This window comes from Scyliorhinus torazame, chromosome 11 (genome assembly GCF_047496885.1).
Source record: "Scyliorhinus torazame isolate Kashiwa2021f chromosome 11, sScyTor2.1, whole genome shotgun sequence".
NCBI classification, from domain to species: Eukaryota; Metazoa; Chordata; class Chondrichthyes; order Carcharhiniformes; family Scyliorhinidae; genus Scyliorhinus; species Scyliorhinus torazame.
In genome coordinates, this window is record NC_092717.1 from 207,034,754 (window position 1) to 207,059,235 (window position 24,482).

Below are 24,482 nucleotides of genomic sequence, written 5' to 3' on the forward strand. Positions count from 1 at the left end.
ACAGTCCTCATCGCTATCCACAATTCCACCAACCTTTGTGTCGTCCGCAAACTTACAAATCAGACATTTTCCTCCAAATCATTTATATATACCACGAACAGCAAAGGTCAGAGCACTGATCCCTGCGGAACACCACTAGTCACAGCCCTCTAATCAGAAAAGCACCCTTCCATTGTTACTCTCTGCCTTCTATGACCTAGCCAGTTTTGTATCCATCTTGCCAGCTCACCTCTGATCCTGTGTGACTTCACCTTCTGTACCAGTCTACCATGAAGGACCTTGTCAAAGGCCTTACTGAAGTCCATATCGACAGCATCCATTGCCCTACCTGCATCAATCATGAAACCTGGGTGTCCTTGTACATCAGTCATTGAGTAAGCATGCAGGTGCAGCAGGTAGTAAAGAGGTCAATTGGTATGTTGGCCTTCGTAACAAAAGGATTCGGGTACAGGTGCAGGGATGTCTTGCTGCAATTATACAGGGCCATGGTGAGACCAACCTGAAATATTATATGCAGTTTTGGTCTCCTGATCTGAGAAAAGATATTCTTGCTATCGAGGGCGTGCAGCGAAGGTTTACCAGACTGATTCCTGGGAGAGTGGAACAGACATATGAGGAAAGATTGAGTTGGTTAGGATTGGATTCACTGGAGTTCAGAAGAATGAGGGGAGATCTCATAGAAACTTCTAAAATTCCAACAGGACTAGACATTGTGTTCCCAGTGGTGGGGGAATCCAGAACCAGTGTCAGACCATCTAGGACTGAGATGAGGAGAAATCTCTTTACCCAGAGAGTGGTGAGCCTGTGGAATGCGCTATCATAGAAAGTAGTTGAGGCCAAAACATTGGGGGCGGGATTCTCTCTTGGCGGACACTGGAATCGGGAAACGCGATTGGGCAGAGAATCGGCTTTGAAGCCAAAATCGTGGTGGGCGCCGGTTTCACACCGAATCGCAATTCTCTGTTGGCTCCTCAGCAGCATCAATGCATTACAGAATGCACGTACAGAAAACGCCGTTGCCATATCATTAGTGGGCCTATCCCGGTATTCTCCGGGACCTCCGCGATTCTCCGCCTCAACTGGGGTGAATTCCCGACAGCGAGGTTCACTTGTGCTTCTAAAAATTGTGAACAAGGCACCATGGCTACTGAGGGAGAGAAAGGGGGAACAGAAAGTGTTCAACGTCACCAGTAGTCATTGAGGCAGATACCAAAATATCATTTAAAAGAATATACTGTGGCATAAATATTCGAATAAGGAAAAACATAAAAGGATCTCTGAGAATGGGGTTACCAGGGAGAGCTCTCTTCTATATTGTAACCTATCCCATGCTATGGTTTAGAAATGATGCTGAGCTAGCTTAGGATGATGTGCCATGTGAGAAGCATCCAAACACTAAGCCCACATCTCTTGGTGCATGCTATTGGTTTGCCAAAATTGTTCAGTGCTGGCTGGCTTTGGCAATAACAAATTTAATTTACATAACGTGATAAGGAGTCTAAGGTGTCTTGTCTCTCAAGATCAATATTAACAAAAACATGACATAGGGTCACACCTTGGTCAAAGAGATTGGATTGAAGTTATGTCTTAGAGGAGGAGAAACAGAGAGAGAGGCAGAGAATTTAGTGAGAGAATTTCATAGTTTAGGTCTGAGGAAGTTTTAGGCACCACCACCACCAACGATGTAGCGATCACAATTGGGAATTCGTCAGGGACCGGAATTGGAGATCAGTGGAGATTTCAGAGAGTTGTATGGCTGGGGCCATGGAAGTGTTTCAAAACCAGGGTGAGAATTTAAAAATTGAAGTGTTTGTCAATGTGGTGCACAGACAGCTGGGGTGATAGGTGAATGGAAGCAGGGGTGGTTTACAGCTCTTCCCATGGGCAGGATCTTCCAGTCTTGCTGAATTTGATGCCGCTGTGGGTTCCCTAACAGTGGTATGGGCAAGGAATGTAAATCAGCATCAACTTCAGTGGGACCGCAAGATTCCGCTGGCAACTGATGGTGAGCCGCTTTCACAGGGGAAAACCTGCTTCAAGGAGGCACTGGCGAATTCCCCAGTGTGACTCAGGAGATGTTACGTGTAAATATGTGAAGTCAATTTTGACCGATGATCCTCGTACAAATTTCTTACTTTCCCACATTGTTTGAGTCCGAAATGCAGCTCAAGGAGATCGAGATAGGTAGAGCTTGTTCGAAGTGATCTTCTTAACACCTTCTCGGGACCATTGTTTAGTTTCTTTCACACAACCATTACCACTCCCTTTGCCTGTTGTTCCATGGCATCTTTGTCATTTAATCTTCCCCGGCATCTAACCAATCCCTATTCTTCCCATTTGCTCCACTTGACTATCACCACTTGTACAACAGCATAAACTCCAGAACACTTTGACATGTCTCCAGTTCCAAAGAAGAGTCACGCTAAACTGGAACTCTGTTTGTCTTTCACAGATGCTGCCAGACCCACTGAGCTTTTCCAGCATTTTCTAATTTTATTTCAGATCTCCATCATCCACCGTAGTTTTGCTTTAGGGATTGTTTTCAAATTTACATTTTTCATGTTTTTCAATTTTGCATTAAAATGGAGAGTTATATCCAAATCATTTTCACACATTTTTTTCATATGTACAGGCACATATCACCCTCATCTGACAGTGAATTTTCCCAGCCGAGAAAATAGTCTTACCTTTTCACCTTTTCCTTGTGAAGTATCGCTTATTCTGCCCTGGAATATAAAGAAGGTTATCAGTAAAGCTTCCTCCAGTGCCATCATTAATGTAAACTTAAAAATATCCCACCTAAACTGACCCAATTCTGTTCCATCTTTCTCAATTATATCATAAAAGAACTGGTACTTTATCAAAGGTTTGTTGGCCACTTTGCATTGGTCATTCTCAATTTCTGCAGGCCTCCTTTAAAGGGAGGCACTTGTCAAACATAACTTTGGTTGACAGATCAGTGGACACCTAAAGAGATGGCATAAATGGCTAAAACAGCCATATACTCCGTTCATCAGGAGTTCCGATACGATGGGGAATCTCTTCCATTTTGAATAGATATTTCTCCAGAGAGTAACTAACTCTTAAACATAGGTGTAAAATTGTGTAGCAGCAAGAAAATGGGTGAAGGAGGATTATTTAAAATAAGCCTTTCCTTGGATCGCCACCTTGTCGCAGTGGAGGACTTGAACATTTTGTTGATCTTGAGAGCAATGCCTTCGGGGGTCTGAAACTCCCGGCAGAGTCACCGGAACCAGACAAAGCGCAATCCAAAACAAGTCCTCAATGGCGGATCAGACAGCAGATGCTCATATGGCATCAACGGCTGCGATGGTGAATAAAGGCTGTAGCAGTAGGGAGATTCCCCCTGTCTTTGAAGTTCCCTTGCCACTGGAACTGGACCTACCCTCTGTCAAGGACCTTGTGCCTGCTGATGTACCATTTTAAAAGGTGTCCCACACCAGGTATCTATCGAGATGAAACCAACAACACCACCCTCCACACAGACAAGCCCTATGGCGAGAGATAATGGGATTTGGAGCATGAGATCTGGAAGTCCCTAGTTTCAGACTGGCAAGAGGTCGATTCAGTCGTCTCGCTGTTGGAATACGGAAATTAGAGCATTTTGGCAGCATTCTTTATATCGAACAAAAAAGGTGTCCTAAAGGTACTCCGTTCCGTTCCCAAGCTGGCTGGAAAACTGCATCCAGCAGCTCATATACCTGCAGTCAGAAAATCAAAGTTAAACTTAATTTTGGAACCTGGGATGTGTGAATCCTCGTGGAAAATGAGCAAAACAATTGACTGGAACGGGGAACTGCTCTTGGTGCCCATGAACTCAGGCACTTCAGCACTGAGGCCGCTGCCCAGCAAGAGACCCGAAGTACAGGTAATGGGCAGCTGAGGAAAGATGGCAGTGGTTGCACCTTATTCTGGAGAGGATCAGCCCAAGGCGCATGGAATTGAATTCACCATCAAGAACAAACTCATCAACTGACTCTCAGAGTTCCCTATTAGCATCAATGAGTGCCTCATGACCCTCTGTCTACAATATGCCAAGAACCAGCAAGTAACGTTCGTGAGTGTCTTCGCCCCAAACTTTGATGCCAATGATGAGTCGAAAGAAAGCTTCTACTCCATCATGGATACCATACTCTCCAATATTCCTAAGGAAGATAAGATCCTCCTCCTTGGGGACATCAATGCCAGGGATGTAAAGGATTCCCAAATCTGGAAAGGAACCATTGGAAAGGAAGGAGTTGGGAATTTCACCTCCAATGGCGTCCTCCTGCTCACCAAATGCAGGGACCACCAGCTTGTCGCACACTGTTCCACAAAAAAGACAAGTTCTAGTCTTTCTGGAGACATCCACGATCAAAGCACCGGCTCATGATTGACTTCCTCATCGTCCAATCCCGAGACCGAAAGGATGCCCACATCACCAAAGCGATGACCAGTGCAGATGACTGTTGGACAGGAAACTGGCTCATTTGCTCCTCTATTTCCATCAATCTGCACCAGAAGCAGCAAACATGAAAGAAACAACTCAGAAAAAATGGTGAGTGGCTTCGAGAGCCAAACATGTTAGTGAACTTCCAAAAATGTTTTCGCCGAAATCTCCAAAGTGTCCATTCTAATGGAGCGGAGGAAAACGGGGGAGGGCTGAGGGTAGCCATCATCTCAAGCTGTGAAGAAACCATTGGCTAAAAGACCAGGAAACACCAAGACTGCTTCGACGAGAATGACCACATCATCCAAGACCTCATCGACAGGAAGAGGAAAGCTCTCCCTGCCTGGCAAACGACATAACCAGCAAGACAAAGAGGAGATCCTCATCAATCAGCCCAGGCAGAAGTAGAAAGAAGAATGAAGGAAATCAAGAACCAATGGTGGACTGAGTAAGCTAAGGAGCTGCAACTCCTCACTGACAAGCAGCACACCCAGGCGTCTTCAGTGCCACCAAGACAATATATGGACCCAACACCCACTCAAACCAGTGCACAGTAAGGATGGAACCCTCTTTAGAGACAGAGAAAACATTGATCGTCGATGAAGAGGCTGCTTTAAAGAACTCCTAAACCATGATACAATCATAGATGAGAATGTGATTGAAAAAATCCCCCAACTTCCCATCAAAGATGATCTTGGACTCCCACCAAGCCTGGATGAAGTCGAAGCTGCCATGAAACACATGAAGAATGGAAAGCCACAGGAGTGGGCAGGATTCCAGTGGAGATTTTCAAACTTGGAGGAGAAGAGACCACCCATCATCTCCATTAGTTGTTCATGAAAATCTGAGATGGAGAAAAGATTCTTGCCAACCTCAGGGATGCCATCATCACCACCAAGAAAGGAGACAAAGCGGACTGTGGGAACGACCAAGAAATCTCCCGACTCTCCGGGAAGATCGTCATGTGAATCCTCGCTAGCCGACTTCTCCCAGTCTCTGAAGAAATCCTTATAGAAAGTCATGTGGCTTCCGACCAAACTATGGAACAGAGGACATGATTTTCACTGCTTGGTAACTTCAAGAGGATGTTGCCAGGAGCAACACCAACCACTCACACGTGGCCTTCATCGATCTGACCAAGGCTTTTGTCTCAGTCAATCAGGAAGTGCTATGGACGACCCTGTAAAAGGCTGCCTGTCCAGAGAAATTCATCAACAGCCTCCAATTCCTCCATGACAAGATATCCGCGACAATCCCCACTGACAGAAATAACACAGAAACCTTTGAGGTCAAGACTGGAGTCAGGCAAGGATGTGTCATCACCCCCATTTTGTTTTGAGAGACCCTACCAAATGTGGAGCATGACATCGATGCGGAGATCCAACATATATCTAATTCGCCAGTGCCTCCTTTGGACGCATAAAGAGTCTTGATGACTGTGACATCAGTGCAGACACCAAGATCCTTGAGTACAAAGCCGTCATACTCCCAACTCCTCTATGAGGCTCAGAAACTTGGACTACATACAGATGCCACCTCAAGGCCATGGAGAGATTCCATCGATAAAGTCTGAGATGGATTCTCTGTATCAGCTGGGAGCACAGGCGTACTTATATCAGCGTCCTTGAAGGAGCCAAGAGCACCGACATCGACACCATGATAATTCAAAATCAGCTCCGTTGGGCCAGACATGTGCTTAGCATGTCAGAGCCCGACTGCCAAAGCAAATCTTTGCCCAGTGCAAGAAAGGCTCCTGAATAAGAGCAGGACAAAGGAAGTGCTTCAAAGACATCCTGAAGGCTTACATCAAGAAATGCATCACAGACATCAATGCCTGCTCAGTAGAGACCTACTTGGAGGAACCTCCTGATTGAAGAGAATTCTTCAAAGACAGCTGACGACAAGAGGAGGCCTATAAAAAGGGCCTGAGAAAGGAATGCCAGAGATCTACAGTCCGAGGACTGATCTCACCTCCCGGAAACACCTGCCAAATGTGATTGAAGATGCGGCTCCATGAAGCTTTAGTCATGCAGCATATCTTTTGAGGCAATTTGCATCATTTGTTTGGTGAATATTTGTTTTTTAATTGTTGATGGTTTCTTCCATTAAACCAACACCCATTTTAATGGAAGGTGGAGCGAACAACTGGTACAATCAGAATTTTGAATCAGCTCCGAAGAAGAGACGTACGATTTGAAATGTTAACTCTGATTCTTGCCCCCCTCCATCTCCCCATGGCATGTTGTCAGTGGTGGAGCTGGCTCGCCATTAGCCGCCAGCAGAATCTTCCAGCTTGCCAGTGGGAACCCATCATTCCCAGAAGGGGGGTCGCCTTCAGCGGGTCTGGAATATCCCACCGGCTGGAAGGGTAGGAAAATCCTGTCCTCTGTTTCTCTCTCCATAGATGCTACCGGACGTGTTGAGTTTTCCTCCAGCATTATCTGTTTTTGTATCACACATTAGTTTGGTAAAAGCATTAGAATGGGAGCGGCATGGAGAACATTTTACTTTTACACGGAGGGTTGTAAAGTGGGGAATGTTCAAATTAAAGGCAGCGACCATTGTAACCTTAAACAGAAATGTAATAAATATTTGAGGCAGTGGAAGATGCTGGGCTAGAGCAGCGCGGTGAGATTAGGTTTTAGATTACCTGAGCAAGGGCTGAATGGCCTTTTTCAGTGCTGAAAACTTCTGCCATTTAGTAGTTTCGTGGCATAACTAATCACGCTAAAACATCTCAAAATGCCTTGAAACAATGAAACACCATCAGTAACTTATTATGGAGGTAGTCACAGCAATCATCTGTGTCAGCAAAACCCGATAAAACTGTTACGAGATGAATGACTAGCAGCTCTGTTTTGGCAGTATTGGTTGAACAAGAAATTGCTGAAAAAAACAGACATGTCAAATCTACTCTCTTCTCATACAGTGTGAATTGTTATCTTCGCCTTATACTGGTATTCTTGCAAAGAGTCCTCTTGCTCCTCTTCGAACAATATCACAGTTTATTTTGCATCCATTTGAGACTTGTGTAAAGGTGCTTTCAGGTTCAACATTTCAACTGACAATGCAACACTGAAGTGCCAGCTCAGAGACAGAACTGAGGATGCCAACACCAACATGCTATTCCACCAGGTTACCATCACTGACTTAGAATTTCCACTGAATATGTAAGTACTTACTGATTCTCCTTTTTCTCCTTTGGGACCATAAGCTCCTGTATCACCCTGTCAGCAAGAAATGAAAACAAGCTTTCAGGTTCAAGTCAATAACTGTGCAACTAATCACAGGTTTGTTTATATCGGCCCATCACAAGCATTTTTCCAGTGGAGTCGGACACAATTACTATCATTTAGTGGAGGCAAATGTGTCTGTGTGTAAAAGGAGGGGAAAAGAGAGTTCAACAACCAACCTATCTGATTTAGTGACTCTTTTCACGTGGATGTTTAGAACATAGAACATAGAACAATACAGCGCAGTACAGGCCCTTCGGCCCACGATATTGCACCGAAACAAAAGCCATCTAACCTACACTATGCCATTATCATCCATATGTTTATCCAATAAACTTTTAAATGCCCTCAATGTTGGCGAGTTCACTACTGTAGCAGGTAGGGCATTCCACGGCCTCACTACTCTTTGCGTAAAGAACCTACCTCTGACCTCTGTCCTATATCTATTACCCCTCAGTTTAAAGTTATGTCCCCTCGTGCCAGCCATATCCATCCGCGGGAGAAGGCTCTCACTGTCCACCCTATCCAACCCCCTGATCATTTTGTATGCCTCTATTAAGTCTCCTCTTAACCTTCTTCTCTCCAACGAAAACAACCTCAAGTCCATCAGCCTTTCCTCATAAGATTTTCCCTCCATACCAGGCAACATCCTGGTAAATCTCCTCTGCACCCGCTCCAAAGCCTCCACGTCCTTCCTATAATGCGGTGACCAGAACTGTACGCAATACTCCAAATGCGGCCGTACCAGAGTTCTGTACAGCTGCAACATGACCTCCCGACTCCGGAACTCAATCCCTCTACCAATAAAGGCCAATACTCCATAGGCCTTCTTCACAACCCTATCAACCTGGGTGGCAACTTTCAGGGATCTATGTACATGGACACCTAGATCCCTCTGCTCATCCACACTTTCAAGAACTTTACCATTAGCCAAATATTCCGCATTCCTGTTATTCCTTCCAAAGTGAATCACCTCACACTTCTCTACATTAAACTCCATTTGCCACCTCTCAGCCCAGCTCTGCAGCTTATCTATATCCCTCTGTAACCTGCTACATCCTTCCACACTATCGACAACACCACCGACTTTAGTATCGTCTGCAAATTTACTCACCCACCCTTCTGCGCCTTCCTCTAGGTCATTGATAAAAATGACAAACAGCAACGGCCCCAGAACAGATCCTTGTGGTACTCCACTTGTGACTGTACTCCATTCTGAACATTTCCCATCAACCACCACCCTCTGTCTTCTTTCAGCTAGCCAATTTCTGATCCACATCTCTAAATCACCCTCAATCCCCAGCCTCCGTATTTTTTGCAATAGCCTACCGTGGGGAACCTTATCAAACGCTTTGCTGAAATCCATATACACCACATCAACTGCTCTACCCTCGTCTACCTGTTCAGTCACCTTCTCAAAGAACTCAATAAGGTTTGTGAGGCATGACCTACCCTTCACAAAGCCATGCTGACTATCCCTGATCATATTATTCCTATCTAGATGATTATAAATCTTGTCTCTTATAATCCAAAGACTTTACCCACTACAGACGTGAGACACACTCTCTCCTGCACAGATAGTGGGTCACACTCTCTCCTGTACAGATAGTGGGTCACACTCTCTCTCTGTACAGACAGTTTTACATTTGTGTTATGAACAAACTTTGGCCGTTCACCTCAGTTTTTCAATGACAACGAAAGGACAATTTGTGTAAAGGGTTTCCCCTTTTAATCGCATTGAATTGAACTTTTCTCAGAGTTCCTGGTGCCATTCTCGATCGAATGCTGTCTTGGCATAAAGACCAGCTTCTCAACACTCACTGACATTCAACTCGAGTCCATGTCAGGATCGAATGTGTGATGAAGGGTTCGATTCTCCCGATCGGAGACTAAGGGCAGGATTGTCCATCCCACTAGCCCCGTTTTCCAGCGCAGCGTGCCCCCACCAGCAGCGGGATTCTCCATTCCGGCATGCAGCCAATGGAGTTTCCCATTGTGGCCATCCCACGCCGTCGGGAAACCCGCGGGCGTGGATGCGCTGCCGGCGAAGCGGGTGATCCCGTCGATGGAGAATCCCACAGCAACTGTCCCCGCCAGCGGGAAAACTGGAGCACGGAATGATATTGATGTGGCATTCAATGGTACTTAGAAAATATTTTTACCCTCAATCTGTTTTTCAATGCTATTCAATGGCACGCCAGAGTTTTTCCTGGACCTGAGAGGGGTAGGAAATAATCTTTATGACAGGTTCCACACCTCAGAGACCGGGGCTCTATTTTTAAAGGGCAAACCCATGTCAAAATGCTGCTTCAGTGCTCCCCCTGGATTGCTGACAAGGTCTCCCCTCGATCCCCCCTTCAGCTCCTCCTCAGTCCCCCCTCATTCCCTATCTCATCCCCCACAGTTCTGCCCTTCAATCAGGGGGTTGGATAGGGTGGACAGTGAGAGCCTTCTCCCGCGGATGGAAATGGCTGGCACGAGGGGACATAACTTTAAACTGAGGGGGTAATAGATATAGGACAGAGGTCAGAGGTAGGTTCTTTACGCAAAGAGTAGTGAGGCCGTGGAATGCCCTACCTGCTACAGTAGTGAACTCGCCAACATTGAGGGCATTTAAAAGTTTATTGGATAAACATATGGATGATAATGGCATAGTGTAGGTTAGATGGCTTTTGTTTCGGTGCAACATCGTGGGCCGAAGGGCCTGTACTGCGCTGTATTGTTCTATGTTCTATGTTCTATGTTCTATAACCCTGCTCCGCTATTCCCCCTTCAGGCCCCGACCCTAGCAATGCTAACCTGGCACCTAGTATTCCGAGGGGTGGCAAGGTTGGCGGGGGGGGGATTACCCTCCCAACAATCAGCATTGAGAACAAAGAGACAGACTCTTTAAAAAACTGCGGTTAGAAAAACAACTGTTCCCCTGAGAAAATAGATGGATGCAGAACTGTATAAATAAACAATCTTAATCCTCCCTTTGAAACTGCCTGGACCTGTTCATCAGAGAAGCTTGTCAAAGGCAATAGTCTATGAAATTGAATGTAACAAATGCACTACAAAGCTTTTCGGCTTCTACACTTGCAAATAGACTAGAAAAAGTTAAAGAGCAATGAAATTGAAATCACATCAAAGTTTTGCACCACATTAAAGGGAATACTTTTACCTTCATCTTACAGATTTTTAAACTTGGCATACTGACAGCCTGTTTAAAGGGTTTAGGCTATAGTTTCAACTTATTATCACAAAACTGTATTTTTAAGATACTGACAGACAGGCTTTAAAGGTTGCAGATGGGAAGAACAGCCAAACAACCCCCACCCCAGGATAGACCCCTGACCTGAGCCTCTCCAGCCTAGCAGAAACTCCTCTTGCAGCCAACTCCTATGAAGGAACGTCCTTGGCACTCTTGTAGTCCCCCAATTCGGTGCAGCTCACTTCTACCTCCTTCTCAAAATCCAAAACAAGACTGTCCTAGTAGACCCATCATATCAGCCTGTTCCTGCCCCACAGAACTTATTTCTTCCTATCTTGACTCCACTTTTCTCCCTTTGTTCAGTCCCTTCCCATCTACATTTGTGATTCTTATGCCCTATGTCATTTTAAGAATTTCCAGTTTCCTGGCCCGAACCATCTCCACTTCACCATGGTCATTCAATCCCTCTATACCTCCATCTCCCACCAACATAGTCTGAAGGCTTTCTGTTTTTCATTGGACAAAGGCCTGAACAATCCCCATCCACCTAAATACTCCTCCGCCTGGCTGAACCTATTATCTCATTGAACAATTCCTCTTGTAACCCATCTCACTTCCTCCCAATAAAAGGCGTGGCTATTGCTACCTGCACGGGCCCCAGTCATGCCTGTCTTTTTGTGGGGGATATGCAACATTCCTCGTTCCAGTCCTACTTAGGCTTCCCCCCAGAATATTTTTTGTTACATCGATGACTGGATAAATGTCGCTTTGTGGCTCCCTCCTCACTCCCTAAGGCCTCAAACACTTATTCCTCATGATGCAGCAATTTATGTGTCCCTCTTTCAACTTAATCTATGGTATTCACTGGTCATAATGCAGTATCCTTTACATTGGATAGACTAAATTCAGACTGGGTGTCTGCTTTGTCGAACACCTTTGTTCAAACCGCAAGCATGACCCCAGCTTCCTGTCACATGCCATTTCAATTCACCACCTCCCTCGAATGTTCACAATTCAGTCTTCGATGGGCTGCAATGTCCAGTGAAGCCCAACACAAGCTGGAGGAACAGCGTCTTATCTTTCAATTAGGCACTTTACAGCCAGTTGAGTTCAACAATTTCAGATCATAAACTCTGTCTGTCTTCCATGCTGATTTTTTAAAATCCCCAACTGCTAGTATGTATCTTGTTTTGGAGTTTTGCTTTCAGAGAGTGCTGGCCTTTATTCTGCCATTCACACCGGCTCTAGATCAATGTTTTGTTTCATTAATACTGTCATCACCATTGCCTTTGCCTTTTTTTTTTCCATGACAATTTTTCATTTAGCTCCCCACCCTCTAACCTATCCTAACCTTCCATTTGCTCCACTTACTCCTCACCACTTTTTCAGCAGCATAAAACCCATCCCATTTTCACCTTTCTCCAGTTCCGAAAAAGGGTCCTACTGGACTCAAAATGTTAACTCTGTGTTTCTCTCTCTCTCCACAAATATTGCCAGAACTGTTGTGTTTTCCAGCAGTTTCTGCTTTTACTCTCAAATGTTTTGTTGTGGAGAGTTGTGACTATGGATTGACCGAACTCATTTAACATGGAATACATTTAATTGACAGAAGGAACATGCTTCCAACTCATCAGCCAACTTTAGATTGCAACTTTGATATTAGAGATGAAAATGTTGTTGCCCATCTCAAGTAAAAGAACTTTGCATCAGACACGGGGAAATTTTCTCTGTCCAAAATGTTGCAGCCATGCCCACTGGCGGGATGCTCTGGTCCCTCCAATGGTGACTCCCCCCATGGTGCGTTCCTTTGTGGTGGAAGGTACAGGGCCTGCAAATCCTCGTAAACATCGGCGGGACCAAAATATTCTGCCACTGCCCAATGACGGGCAACCTCCGACACCTCGAAGGCACGGGAAACCCTGCCCTTTGTCTATTAATAAAACATTATCCAGCAAAATCCGAACATAACTCTTTAAATAATTACAAGTCACAATCTTGGTCCTCTTGACCCAAACTCACCTTTGGGCCTCTGGGTCCTTGAAAACCAGGTAGACCAAGATCACCCTGTGGAAATTGTAACAGAAGCAAAATATCAGAAAAAATTGCGATTCAGAAACAAATATTAGAAACACATCAGATAGAGACAGCAACAGCTAGTTCAGGTTTGATTCAAAATGGGCAGCACAGTGGTTAGCATTGGTGTCCACAGTGCCAGGGGCCGGGGTTCGATTCCGGCCTTGGGTGGCTCCCTGTGTGGAATTTGCATATTCTCCCCATGCCTGCATGAGTTTCCTCCGGGTGCCTATCCTCCGGTAAGGATTCTATATAAAATAAACAATGGACAGACATATAGGGGTACGTGCAGAAAGAGCTGACAAGCTAATCTGACCAGATATACTCAGAATATAAAGAATATTTCATTGGATAGTTATCAGCTCAGAAAATATACAACAGTTTCTCGTTGAAGTAGCTAAAATAAGTGTCAAATAGGTTCTGAACATTATTGACTTATCAGTTAACATAATAGGACAAGATATGAGAGTATAAAACTTAAATTTAGAAGAGAAAAAACATCTTTGTATAAAGAATCTCGTGCAAAAGCTGATTTAGTATTGTAGTTGAGAGATCACTAATAAGCCTGGATACCAGGGAAACTAGCACTATTCTTAAAATTAATAACATTGGAGCTCCTATGGCTGCCTAAGTGCAAAGGTAGGACGTCAGTTTAACATCTTATCAGAAAGATAGCAACTCTGACAGTGCAGCAATCCCAGTACTAGAGTGAAATATTAACCAAGATTTTATACTCTTGGGCACGATTCAGTGACCCACATTGCACCCGGTTCGGATCTGGATGCAACAGGTGAATCACGCCTGAGCCCCAAATCGGGAATCGCGCCTTGCGCAAAACACACGGGATACCCAACTCGCTCCGTCCAGCATGATCTGGATCTCGCCCTCACTCGGTGTGATCCAGATCTGAATATTTAAATGAGCCAAAGCCTAGACGCTGGATTCAGCTGGCATCCAGGACTCACCAGCCGCACCTGGGACACCTTGCTAAGGTGCCATTTAATACTGGTCTCCACAAATGTGGACCAGTCATAACAGCAGCTTGGGGCGGGGGGGGGGGGGGGGGTCTTCCAGACCATTGGAGGCCTCGGGTTGTTGGGGACAGAGGGCATTCCCACTGCCATGATGTGTGGGTGGCATTGCCAGGGGTCGGGTCTTGCCAGGTACAGTGGAGGAGAGGGGGGGTGAGGGGTGTTCTCGGGGGCCTCCCCAAGGTTGGAGCAGGGTCAAAAGAGTGTGGCAGGCCTGAAAGGGCAGGAGGGGGAAGAGGGGGAGGGGGGGGGGGGGCCAGATCGGGGCAGCCTTTCAAGATGGCGCCCAGATCTATGAGCAGCCTTGAAGCTCGCCAGCATGAAATCCTTTTTAGTGTGGCCTTGGCGGAGAGAAACTCTCTGAGGCCAAGATAAATGGCAAAATGCCGTTGCATAGCAGGATGTTCTTGGTGCTGCAGCCACAGAGAAACACCCCACTAAACGCGCCATTGTCCGCTGAATCGTGCCCCTTGTTTCTGTAGCCACCTGGGTTGGCTACTTTCCGACTTAAAATGGAGATCCGCAAAGACTACAGGGAAATTCAGCCAACACAGGCAAAAACTAGCAGGTGCAAAGTCTCCTGTATTAGACTTTGCAGAAACCCCGACAGCACTGAAACCAGCAGCCATCTGCATATTAATGAGCGATCCCCGGGAACAATTGTAACATTTAAGGTGAATAAGGCCAAGCCAGACTCCTCGGCGCCAGCAGGAGCCAAGACAAAGGAAGGCCAACGGACACCTAGGGACCGCCCAGCGATCAGGGAACAGCTCCAGTATTGGAGAAATCGATCCAAGTGATTGGAACGCAGTCCAATCACTTGGAACCAGATACGGGGTCCGGACCAGAACGGCGCAAAGCCCCTGGGGACTATAAAGTAGGGTCCCCAAGTTCAATTCGTCCTTCTTGGCAGGGTCACTCAGCAGCGCGAACCAACCCTTGACAGTGAACTGCCCAAGCGGCCACATCAACCAAGTAAGTCTCCAGACAACGCTCGCTACGAGATATGTGCTCCTAGCTACCAGTCCATACCAGTTTTTGAATCCTGCAGACTCAGGACCTGAACAAAAGGCCATTTGTTCCCCGGACCTGGTGGGCCAGTCCGAAGCTAAGTACAGGCCTTTTAGTGATAGAGATAGTCTAGTAAATAGAGTTTTATGCATGAGTAATGATTTACTGTGTATAATAAATGTGTTTTGATTTGAATCTTACTAATTGGTGTGTCGAGTTATTGATCAATACTTGAACTAGAACCTCGTGGCGGTATCATAAAGATACCGGGCGACTCTAGAGCAAAGGTTATAGAAACAGAGCAAATTAAGTAAAGATACAACGAGCAACAAATTAAGAGCCAACCAAAGTTAGTAACATTTCTGGAGCAGGACTTGGAATACTCAATCTTCTGATTCAGAAACAAGTTACCACTCAGCCAAAGTAGCTTAAACTCTTTGAGAAAGAGTCACCCAGACTCAAAACGGTAGCTCTCTGCTCTCTCTCCACAGATGTTGTCAGACCTGCTGAGATTATTTTCTGCTTTTGTTTCAGATTCTGCAGGTACTTGCTTTTAGCTTAAACTCATTATTCTCATGATTTTGAAAGAGATTATTTTTGGGAATCAATGATCTTGCCAATTAGCTTCCTGTGAGACAAAGCAACTTGTATTCTGTCCTCCTTCAGATGCATCCAATATGATTGTCCACTCAGTCCATCCAAGAAAATATTCCTGAACTTGTGCATCTGAATGTTATAGGTACCTCCTGTCTCGTCGATTGAGTTAGGAGCACAGTTAATTCATCCTTGCAGTCAACAGGGAAGAGCTATTGGGTATGATTCAACAACCTTGTCTTGCCCAACTTGGAGTCAGGAAATGACGGTCGAATCCTGGGAGACGCCAAATAGGTCTTCGCACCAGGTGAAAAGCCTCATGAGAGTTGCGAGGCCCAGTGCAATCCGAACTCGCCAAGTGGGCCATTGAGTTTCTCTAAACAAGCGTTCGCCCAATTCACCCGGTGCCCAGGATTCAACGTCTGCGCCTACAAGGCCTCAACTGGGCACTGTTCAAATGTGAACCAGGTGTTATGGCATCTTGGGAGGTCTCGATTAGAGGTCCCTGGATGGTTGGGGACAGGGCAAGGTGGCACCCCGGCACTCCCCCTGGCACATGGGCATCCTTGCACTACCAGCCTGGAACCTTGGCAGTGCCGACTTGGCATTGCCAGTGTTCACAGATGACATTGCCAACTTGGCAGGGGCGCAGCCATGGTGGCAGGATGGCAGTGCCAAGGTCCCCAGGTGCCAGGGGTTGGGCCCAGGGTTGCCCATTAGATTGTTGGTGAGGGAGAGATGGAGGGCCACAGAAAGGGTTGGGGGTGGGTGGGTGGGGGAGGGGGGGGGGGGTGACGTGTGTGGGGGGTTGTCCTGAAAGCTGGGGGGTGGGTGTGGTGCTAAAAGGTGATCTAGAGATCAGGGCAGCCTTTCAAACTGTCAATGGCGCCCTGATCTGCGAGGAGCCGGTCTTGCTGGCGTGTCAGTGTAGGATGGCTACCTAAGTGTGGCCTACTGAGTTAGGAGCTCAGCTTATTCATCCTTGCAGTCAACAAGGAAGAGCTATCAGGTGGCTGGCTTGGAACCGGACACAATGGTTGAATCCCGGTAGACGTCAAAATCGGCCTGCGAATAACCTCATGAGAGTTACCGGACTCGCAAGGCCCGGCACAATCTGGATCTTGCCTCGGGAGTCATTAGGCTCATCTAAATGTGTGTTCACCCGAGAAACCCACAAAGGCAAAATAAATGGCAAAGTGCCGTTGAAAAGCGCTGCATCCGCCAAGAAACACTGCCAAATATGCCCGAAAAAGCACTTTAACTTTATGTTTGTTTTGTTGAATCGTGCCCATCATTTTTAGATTGCTAAATTCAATACATAAATTGTTGCAATAATATAAACTTTCTTTTATTTTCCAATCAATTACCAGAGATATAATTTATTTTAAAATGTTGGACTTTAAGAAAGTTTTCCAATTTCCAAGCAGCAAATAGTTTTGAATATGAAGTTTCTGTAGCCAGTCTTTAGCCACTGCTTTCAGACAGTGCAGAACAAAAACATGTCTGGTCGGTAGTATCCACCTGAAGTAAACATTACCATTAGAGAGAAGCGTTAATAACTAGGTGATGTTATCATTAACTTACCAAATCGCAACATGGAAAAAAAGAGATCTGTGTCCATTCCTAGCTGATAACTCATGGTAAACCTTACATTTTTTGATATGAGGAATGAATAAATAAATCAATCTGAAGCATATCAATGTCTTTCCATCTGCATAAATGAACAGAATTCTTCTTTTTTGTTTTTTAAGTGCATTGATGGGCAGTTTTGGCAGCACCGTTCCTGCTGGTCGGAATAATATGAACATGCGCCCGATTCTGTGCTTGGAGCTTCATTAATTCTGCATAAGTGGGATTCAACTCATGGGCCAGTGGTACATTCATCCACCCACTGTCAGCTGCCGGGCTCCACATGTAAATGCCAGTCCAGCACACTTATATCACTCTCTCCAACCCACCTCTCTTCACAATGCCATCCTGGAAGTCCAGAATTCAGAGGCAAAATGCTAGCAGCCTCAAGAAGAAGTCTGCACCCTGATTCAACCACCATGTCCTTGAAGCTTTGATTTGTGGAGTCTGAATGCAGAGGCATGTCACCTATCCAAGAGATCTCTCCAAGATGTATACCAATCTCACCTCTCCGGTCTCGGAAGTTGTTCTTTGAGGGGCATAGACAGAGTGGATAGTCAGAGGCTTTTCCCCAGGGTAGAGGGGTCAATTACTAGGGGGCATAGGTTTAAGGTGAGAGGGGCAAAGTTTAGAGTAGATGTACGAGGCAAGTTTTTTACGCAGAGGGTAGTGGGTGCCTGGAACTCACTACCGGAGGAGGTAGTGGAGGCAGGGACGATAGGGACATTTAAGGGGCATCTTGACAAATATATGAATAGGATGGGAATAGAAGGATACGGACCCAGGAAGTGTAGAAGATTGTAGTTTAGTCGGGCAGTATGGTCGGCACGGGCTTGGAGGGCCGAAGGGCCTGTTCCTGTGCTGTACATTTCTTTGTTCTTTGTTCTTTGAGGTCAGCATGGCTGGCAGTTGTGCCAGAAGAACCACACAGTGCAGGAAGAGCATGAATCTTCTCATCTGCTCCACCAGGGGAAGTGCTCTCTCAGCTCCCTCCACTATCTAACTTAATTCATCCATTAGTGGGAACACATATCAACACTCATTCACTCATGGACATTTTGACATCACCACCATCCCATCTGTTGTGTTACTCACATTCCACCTTCAGGACCTCTGGAGAGGGCTCACCTATTTGCATAGCCAGGTTGTGAAGGGCACAGTGAACTGCAATCATGCAGGAAATTCTCTCCAGTGCGTATTGCAGAGAGCCACCTGAGCTGCCCAGCCTTCTGAGTCACATCTTCAGAAGTACTATAGCCTGCTCTGTGAGGGAGGGTGTGGAGCTGTGAGCATTATTATTACACCTCTCCTCAGTATGAAGGTGACACACCAAAGGCATAAGCTGGCATTTAGGTGGGTAGCCCTTATCCCCCAGCAACCATCCCTGTTCTGGATCCAGTTGTGGTGAATATTCCCACCTTTCCCTCGATCCCATCACTTGCGAGATGCCCATGCCCCATGTGGACATCTACCCACCCCATCTGGAGACTGCTTGCATCCCCTTCCAGCACACGATGTGGTATCCCTTTGACTCCCTTATCTGTGAGGATTTCATACAGCCCTCCCCTCGAGACTGTACAAAACCCTCCAATCATGTTGGTGGAGCATCATGTTCAGGTTTCCCTCCTTCCGATCATTCTCCTTCCTTCCTCTCTAACCCTTGATCCAATAGTGATAGTCACGGATAGCCCTGTCCTACTCCTGAACTCTTTGATGTTGATGATGCCGCAATGCCCCATGCAGACCTGACCTCTCCCCATCTTGAGGCCTATTACATAGAACATAGAACATAATGTGCAGAAGGAGGCCATTCGGCCCATCGAGTCTGCACCGACCCACTTTAGCCCTCACTTCCACCCTATCCCCGTAACCCAATAACCCCTCCTAATCTTTTTTGGTCACTAAGGGCAATTTATCACAGCCAATCCACCTACACTATGAACTGCGGCTTGGCTGAACAAGGGGAGGGGTTCGGCTTCTCTTCCCTTGGCCTACCTCTGCCTTCCATTCTTCATCTTGCTCATCCACCTGTTTAACCTTCTGCCTTACATCGGGCCCCCTCACCCTTCGTTCTCCTGCCTTTGCACAGCTCTCCTTTTACATTGCTCACCTTTGCCTTCATGAGCCCTCGCCCTTACATTGCACCCCACATCCGGTCAAACTCTGGTCTGCTGGAGTGGGTAGTCCATGAGTCCTGCAACTCAGTGCTGTCCATAAAGACCAGTTCAGTATGGATATGGAAGGTACGACCCAGTCTGCCCCAACAGAGTGGCATTCAATACAACAGGAGAAACGCAGCACTATGGTAGGTAGGCCATTTATCTTGGACCCACTCAAAGTCTCAAGTGAATTCAGGTCCGTCTGTGCATTCCGCTCTTTCTCAATCAGGTTTGAGGCCGACATGATTTCCTGCTGGTGTGAAGCGAGATTGGAAGACCTGAGAGATTCAAGCAAACAACTGCTTTCATGAGATGCAAATGAATGCAAATGGAATTCACGCCATCAGGCAGTGGGCGAACTGGCCCCCATTAACCCGTCTTTAGGAAAGTTTCACCCTGCCTACCTAATCCCATTTGCCACCAAACCCATCGTGGGCAGGATGGGAGAATTCCGCACAATGTTTGCATATGTTAATCTAAGCATTAAGATACCTGTCAGGGTTTAATAGTTTTCATGAAAATAACAACTTTAATGTGGACAAACAATTGTAAGAGACCATGTACTGTATCTGCTGTAAGCATTAGTTTTGAAATAAGACTATCCTCGTGACTTTTTATATTGATGGGTTTATATTATAAATTGAATTCAAAGAAAGACTTGCATTATCTCAATGCAAATTCTTTCTCTGCTCTTCTAGACTACATACCAAACAGCATTTTTCACAATTTGGTTCATTTTCTGAATCTGAACCACAAAAGGAAACATGATTGAAACTGATTTAAGCTTATTTAACATGGGCAGCAGAGAAGGTGAGAGGCAACTTCAAATGCAATAGTCAGGTCTAGATTGAAATCCAGAGGTGATAGAAACCTGCTAATGCAGTGTACGTTCACTTCCAGGAATATCAGTACTACTTACAATTTGTTGTGGTTTATTTTGATAGAGACTTCGAAATGCTGTCCTCACAAAGTAATACTTGGTTTAATCATTCGCTATTGATTTCTTTTTGAAAAAGCCAAGAATCAAAAAAAGCTCTGTCTTTTCCCTGGTATTTCACAGCCAGCTGACATTTATTGTAAGTTAACCAAAGACCGTTCACCCTTCAGGTAAAAAGTCATCAAAACTTTAATTCAGTTTCTCTCTCCACACATGCTGTCTAACTTGCTGATTATTTCAAGCATTTTCTGGCTTTATTTTACCCACTATCCTGCTTCTATCCTTTGGCTTTGGACACGGGAAAAAAATGACAATTGTCTAATTCAATTAATCGCTCCTAGTACCTTCTCTCCCTGATGGCAGGAACAGTTAATGGTCTTTGAACTGTCCACCTCAGCAGGTGGTTGTGGTGTTGTTGAGATCTCCACTTGAGGAACTTGAGTGGCGAGTGTAATCTGACACTGGAAAAAACGAGACAGAAATGGTTGGTAGAAATAGAAGAGGAGTGGATGAGAACTGTAAGGACAATCCGATTGACATGCATCTCGGTGCAAACCACATGTACTCAAATGTACTGAAAGGAATTACTCAAAAGTGAATATTTCTCTGAAAGGACTCCCTTCACTCTCAACCACCATTCTAATCCACCACGCAAGTCACCATGACATGGGCAAAAACAGTCAAGACCAAAACCATTATCCGCTGGCCCCACTGTAAACTGTGTCCCACCCTTCAATTCTAACCTCCTCCTTGACAATGGGTGCGATTCAGCGGACTGAAGTTAAAGTCCGCTGAGCGGCGCATTTAGCGGGGTGGTTTGCAACAGCTGCAGCGCCGATAAACATACCGTTATCTCAGATTCAAAGAACAATACCGTGCAGAAGAGGCCCTTCGGCCCATCGAGTCTGTGCCACACATGAAAAACACCTGACCTGCCTACCTAATCCCATTTGCCAGCACTTGGCACATAGCCTTGAATGTTATGACATGCCAAGTGCTCATTCAGGTACTTTTTACAGGAGGAGAAGCAACATGCCTCTACCACCCTCTCAGGCAGTGCATTCCAGACCGTTACCATCCTTTGTGTAAAAAGGTTTTTCCTCAAATCCCCCCTAAACCTCCTGCCTCTCACCTTGAACTTGTGTCCCCTCTTACCTGACCCTTTAACTAAGGGGAACAGTTACTCCCTATCCACTCTGTCCACGCCCCTCATCATCTTGCACACCCCGATCAGGTCGCCCCTCAGTCGTCTCTGCTCCAGCGTAAACAACCCAAGCCGATCCAACCTCTTTTCCTAACTTAAATGTTCCATCCCAAGCAACATCTTGTTGAATCGCTTCTGCGCCCCCTCCAGTGCAATCACACCCTTCCTATAATGTGGCGACCAGAATTGCACACAGTACTCCAGCTGTGGACACACCAAAGTTCTGTACAACTCTAACATGACCTCCCTGCTTTTGTAATCTATGCCTCGATTGTTAAAGGCAAGTGCCCCATATGCCGTTTTCACCAACCTATGAATCAGCCCTTCTGGCTTCAGAGATCTATGGACAAACATGCCAAGATCCCTATGTTCCTCAGAACCTCCCAGTGTTGGGCCATTCATTGAATACTTTCTTGTCAAATTACTCCTTCCAAAGTGTATCACCTCACACTTTTCAGGGTTAAATTCATTCTACCACTTTCCAGCCCATTTGACCATCCCGTCTCAATCTTCTTGTAACCCAAGACACTCAACCTCACTGTTAACCACCCGGCCAATCTTTGTGCCATCTGTAAACTTACTGATCCTACCAACGGCACTTTGCCATTTCTTTTGGCCTCAGGGAGTTTCTCCCTGCTTAGGCTGCACTTAGAGGGATTTCCTGCTGGTGAGCTTCCGGAAGCCCAGGTCATCACCCCTCCCCCTCTCCCCTTTTAGGTCCCTCCTACTTTTTTGATCTCACACTGCCAACCTGCATCTTGCATTTGAATCTCTTTGTGTCTTTACACTTTTGAGAACTCTGGCCTCTTGGCGCACCTTACTGCTTTCACTGCACCATTCCTAATTCTTCTTCTGTTGGGCCCTAAACTCCGGAATTTTCTCCTGAAACTTGCCTGTCTCTCTATAACTCTTATCCTATAACATCGGCTTTAAAATACACCTCTTCCTTGGCTCAGCATGATTTTTTGTCTGATTATGGGTAGAAGTTCCTCCCAAAAATGGCTGTGTCAAGGTCTAGCTGAAAACCTGCGTGTTTTTCTCCAGAAACATAGCTGAGTTTTCAGAATTGGTTTTCTGGCACTAAAGTGGGTACGAGGAGGGCAGCATGGTGGCACAGTGGCTAACACTGCTGCCTCATGGCGCAAAGGTCCCAAGTTCGATCCTGGCTCTGGGTCACTGTCCGTGTGGAGTTTGCACATTCTCCCCGTGTTTGCGCCATCACTCAGGTCTGGCAGGGCCTGATAGAGGCAGAAAGGCCAGCCCCACAGAGGCTGCGGTGCCATTTTTAAAGGGCGCCCCAATCTGAGTTTAAAATAAGTTCCCTCAAACCCCCCATGAACACAGAGGACCACCCGCACAAGCTTCAAGGTGACCCCCACCTTTGAAATGTTATGGGGTTCAACCGCGCCCCCTCCCCCACCAATGAAGTATTGGGAAACTGTACCATCTTCCCCCCCACTACAGAAATATCAGGGGAGACTATCAACCCTCTGTACCATCACCCCCGTGCTGTCCTTGGGGCTCTCCCCCCCTTTCCCTCCCCCCTTTCACCCCACACATAAGGAGAACCCCCCCTCCAACAATAGAGGATAGTTACCGAACTGCCAGAGAGCACTTGGCAATACCCACTTCAGTGCCCCCAGCAGTGCCCACTTCAGTGTCAATCTGCTACTGACCCCTGGCACCCTGGCAGTGCCAACCTGGTCAGGATGCCAGGCCATGTACCTCACTGCCCAGGGCTGTACTCGTCTCCGCGCCCCTGGCGTGGTCATCATGACTGGTTCTCATTTTTGAAAATCATTCATGATTCACACCAGCGTGATGTCACGCCAACTGGGTACGAGGAGGGCAGCACGGTGGTGCAGTGGATAGCATTGCTTCCTCACGACGTAAAGGTCCCAGGTTCGATCCTGGCTCTGGGTCACTGTCCGTGTGGAGTTGCACATTCTCCCCATGTTTGCGTGAGTTTCACCCCACAACCCAAAGATGTGCAGGGTAGGTGGATTGGCCACACTAAATTGCCCCTTAATTGGAAAAAATGAATTGGGTATTCTACATTTTTTTAAAAAACTGGGTAGGAGGATTACGTGTGAGTGGATGTCATGGCAACAATCCCAGTAAGTATATATTAAAATGTTATAATATATATAAATCAGATTCACACCCTTTCTGGGTGTGAAACTAATGGCATTGCTGGTAGGGGCAGGGAAGATCTCAAATTGAGATCTCATGTGGAGCACCTTTGGATATTTCTTATTTTGACATGGAAATGCATGTGGATTGGCCATGCTAAATTCCCTAAGTGTCCAAAAAAAGGCGAGGTGAGGTCACTGGGTTATGGGGATAGAGTGGATGAGTGGGCTTAATTGGGGTGCCCTTTCCAAGGTCCAGAGCAGACTTGAAGGGCCGAATGGCCTCCTTCTGCACTGTAAATTCTATGATTCTATGTTGTTGTGATGTAAATGAATTGCTCATTAGTATTAAACCGTACAGGTTTGTATGGTCCCAGATTCAATTCATGATTTAGGTTGAGTCAACTGATCTCAGCTGGATAGTTTTGAGGCATGCTACTCCACTTCAGTAGTTGGTAGTTGCAAAGGTTCGCAATCTGATTGATGCGCAGAGAGTTTTTCTGGATTGTGCCGATGTGGGTGTAAGGCAAGGATGGAACTTGAATGCTCAACTGAGCTTAAGAGCCCGTTAACAAGGCTATAGTCACTTGGACAAGATATTGGAGATATAATGGCTATTTCTGGATCCATATCCCACTCCATCATTACCTTTAGGAGAGGGAGAAATAATTTTGTTTTAATCTACCAAAAAATCCAAATTAAACTCAAGTCCTGAGTGTTATATAGTAATAAGAGGTGTCCAAAATATATTTTCCTACACAATGGAGCCAATTGTGACTTTGAAACACGGGGGGCGGGATTCTCTGACCCGCCGGGTCGGAGAATCACCGGAGGGC

At 46.1% G+C, this 24,482-nt stretch overlaps 1 protein-coding gene across 2 annotated transcripts in view; it reads right to left on the reverse strand.

Annotated features, from left to right (window-relative positions):
• The window catches only part of col22a1 (collagen, type XXII, alpha 1), a 481,125-nt gene that overhangs the window by 284,821 nt on the left and 171,822 nt on the right, over nucleotides 1-24,482 (reverse strand). For both annotated transcript variants that reach the window (XM_072468265.1, XM_072468266.1), the window contains exons 9-12: nucleotides 20,655-20,771; nucleotides 12,896-12,940; nucleotides 7,633-7,677; nucleotides 2,688-2,726 (exon numbers count right to left, since the gene is read on the reverse strand). In XM_072468265.1, coding sequence (XP_072324366.1) covers nucleotides 2,688-2,726; nucleotides 7,633-7,677; nucleotides 12,896-12,940; nucleotides 20,655-20,771 — 246 coding nt within the window. The remainder of the gene's footprint in view (nucleotides 1-2,687; nucleotides 2,727-7,632; nucleotides 7,678-12,895; nucleotides 12,941-20,654; nucleotides 20,772-24,482) is intronic.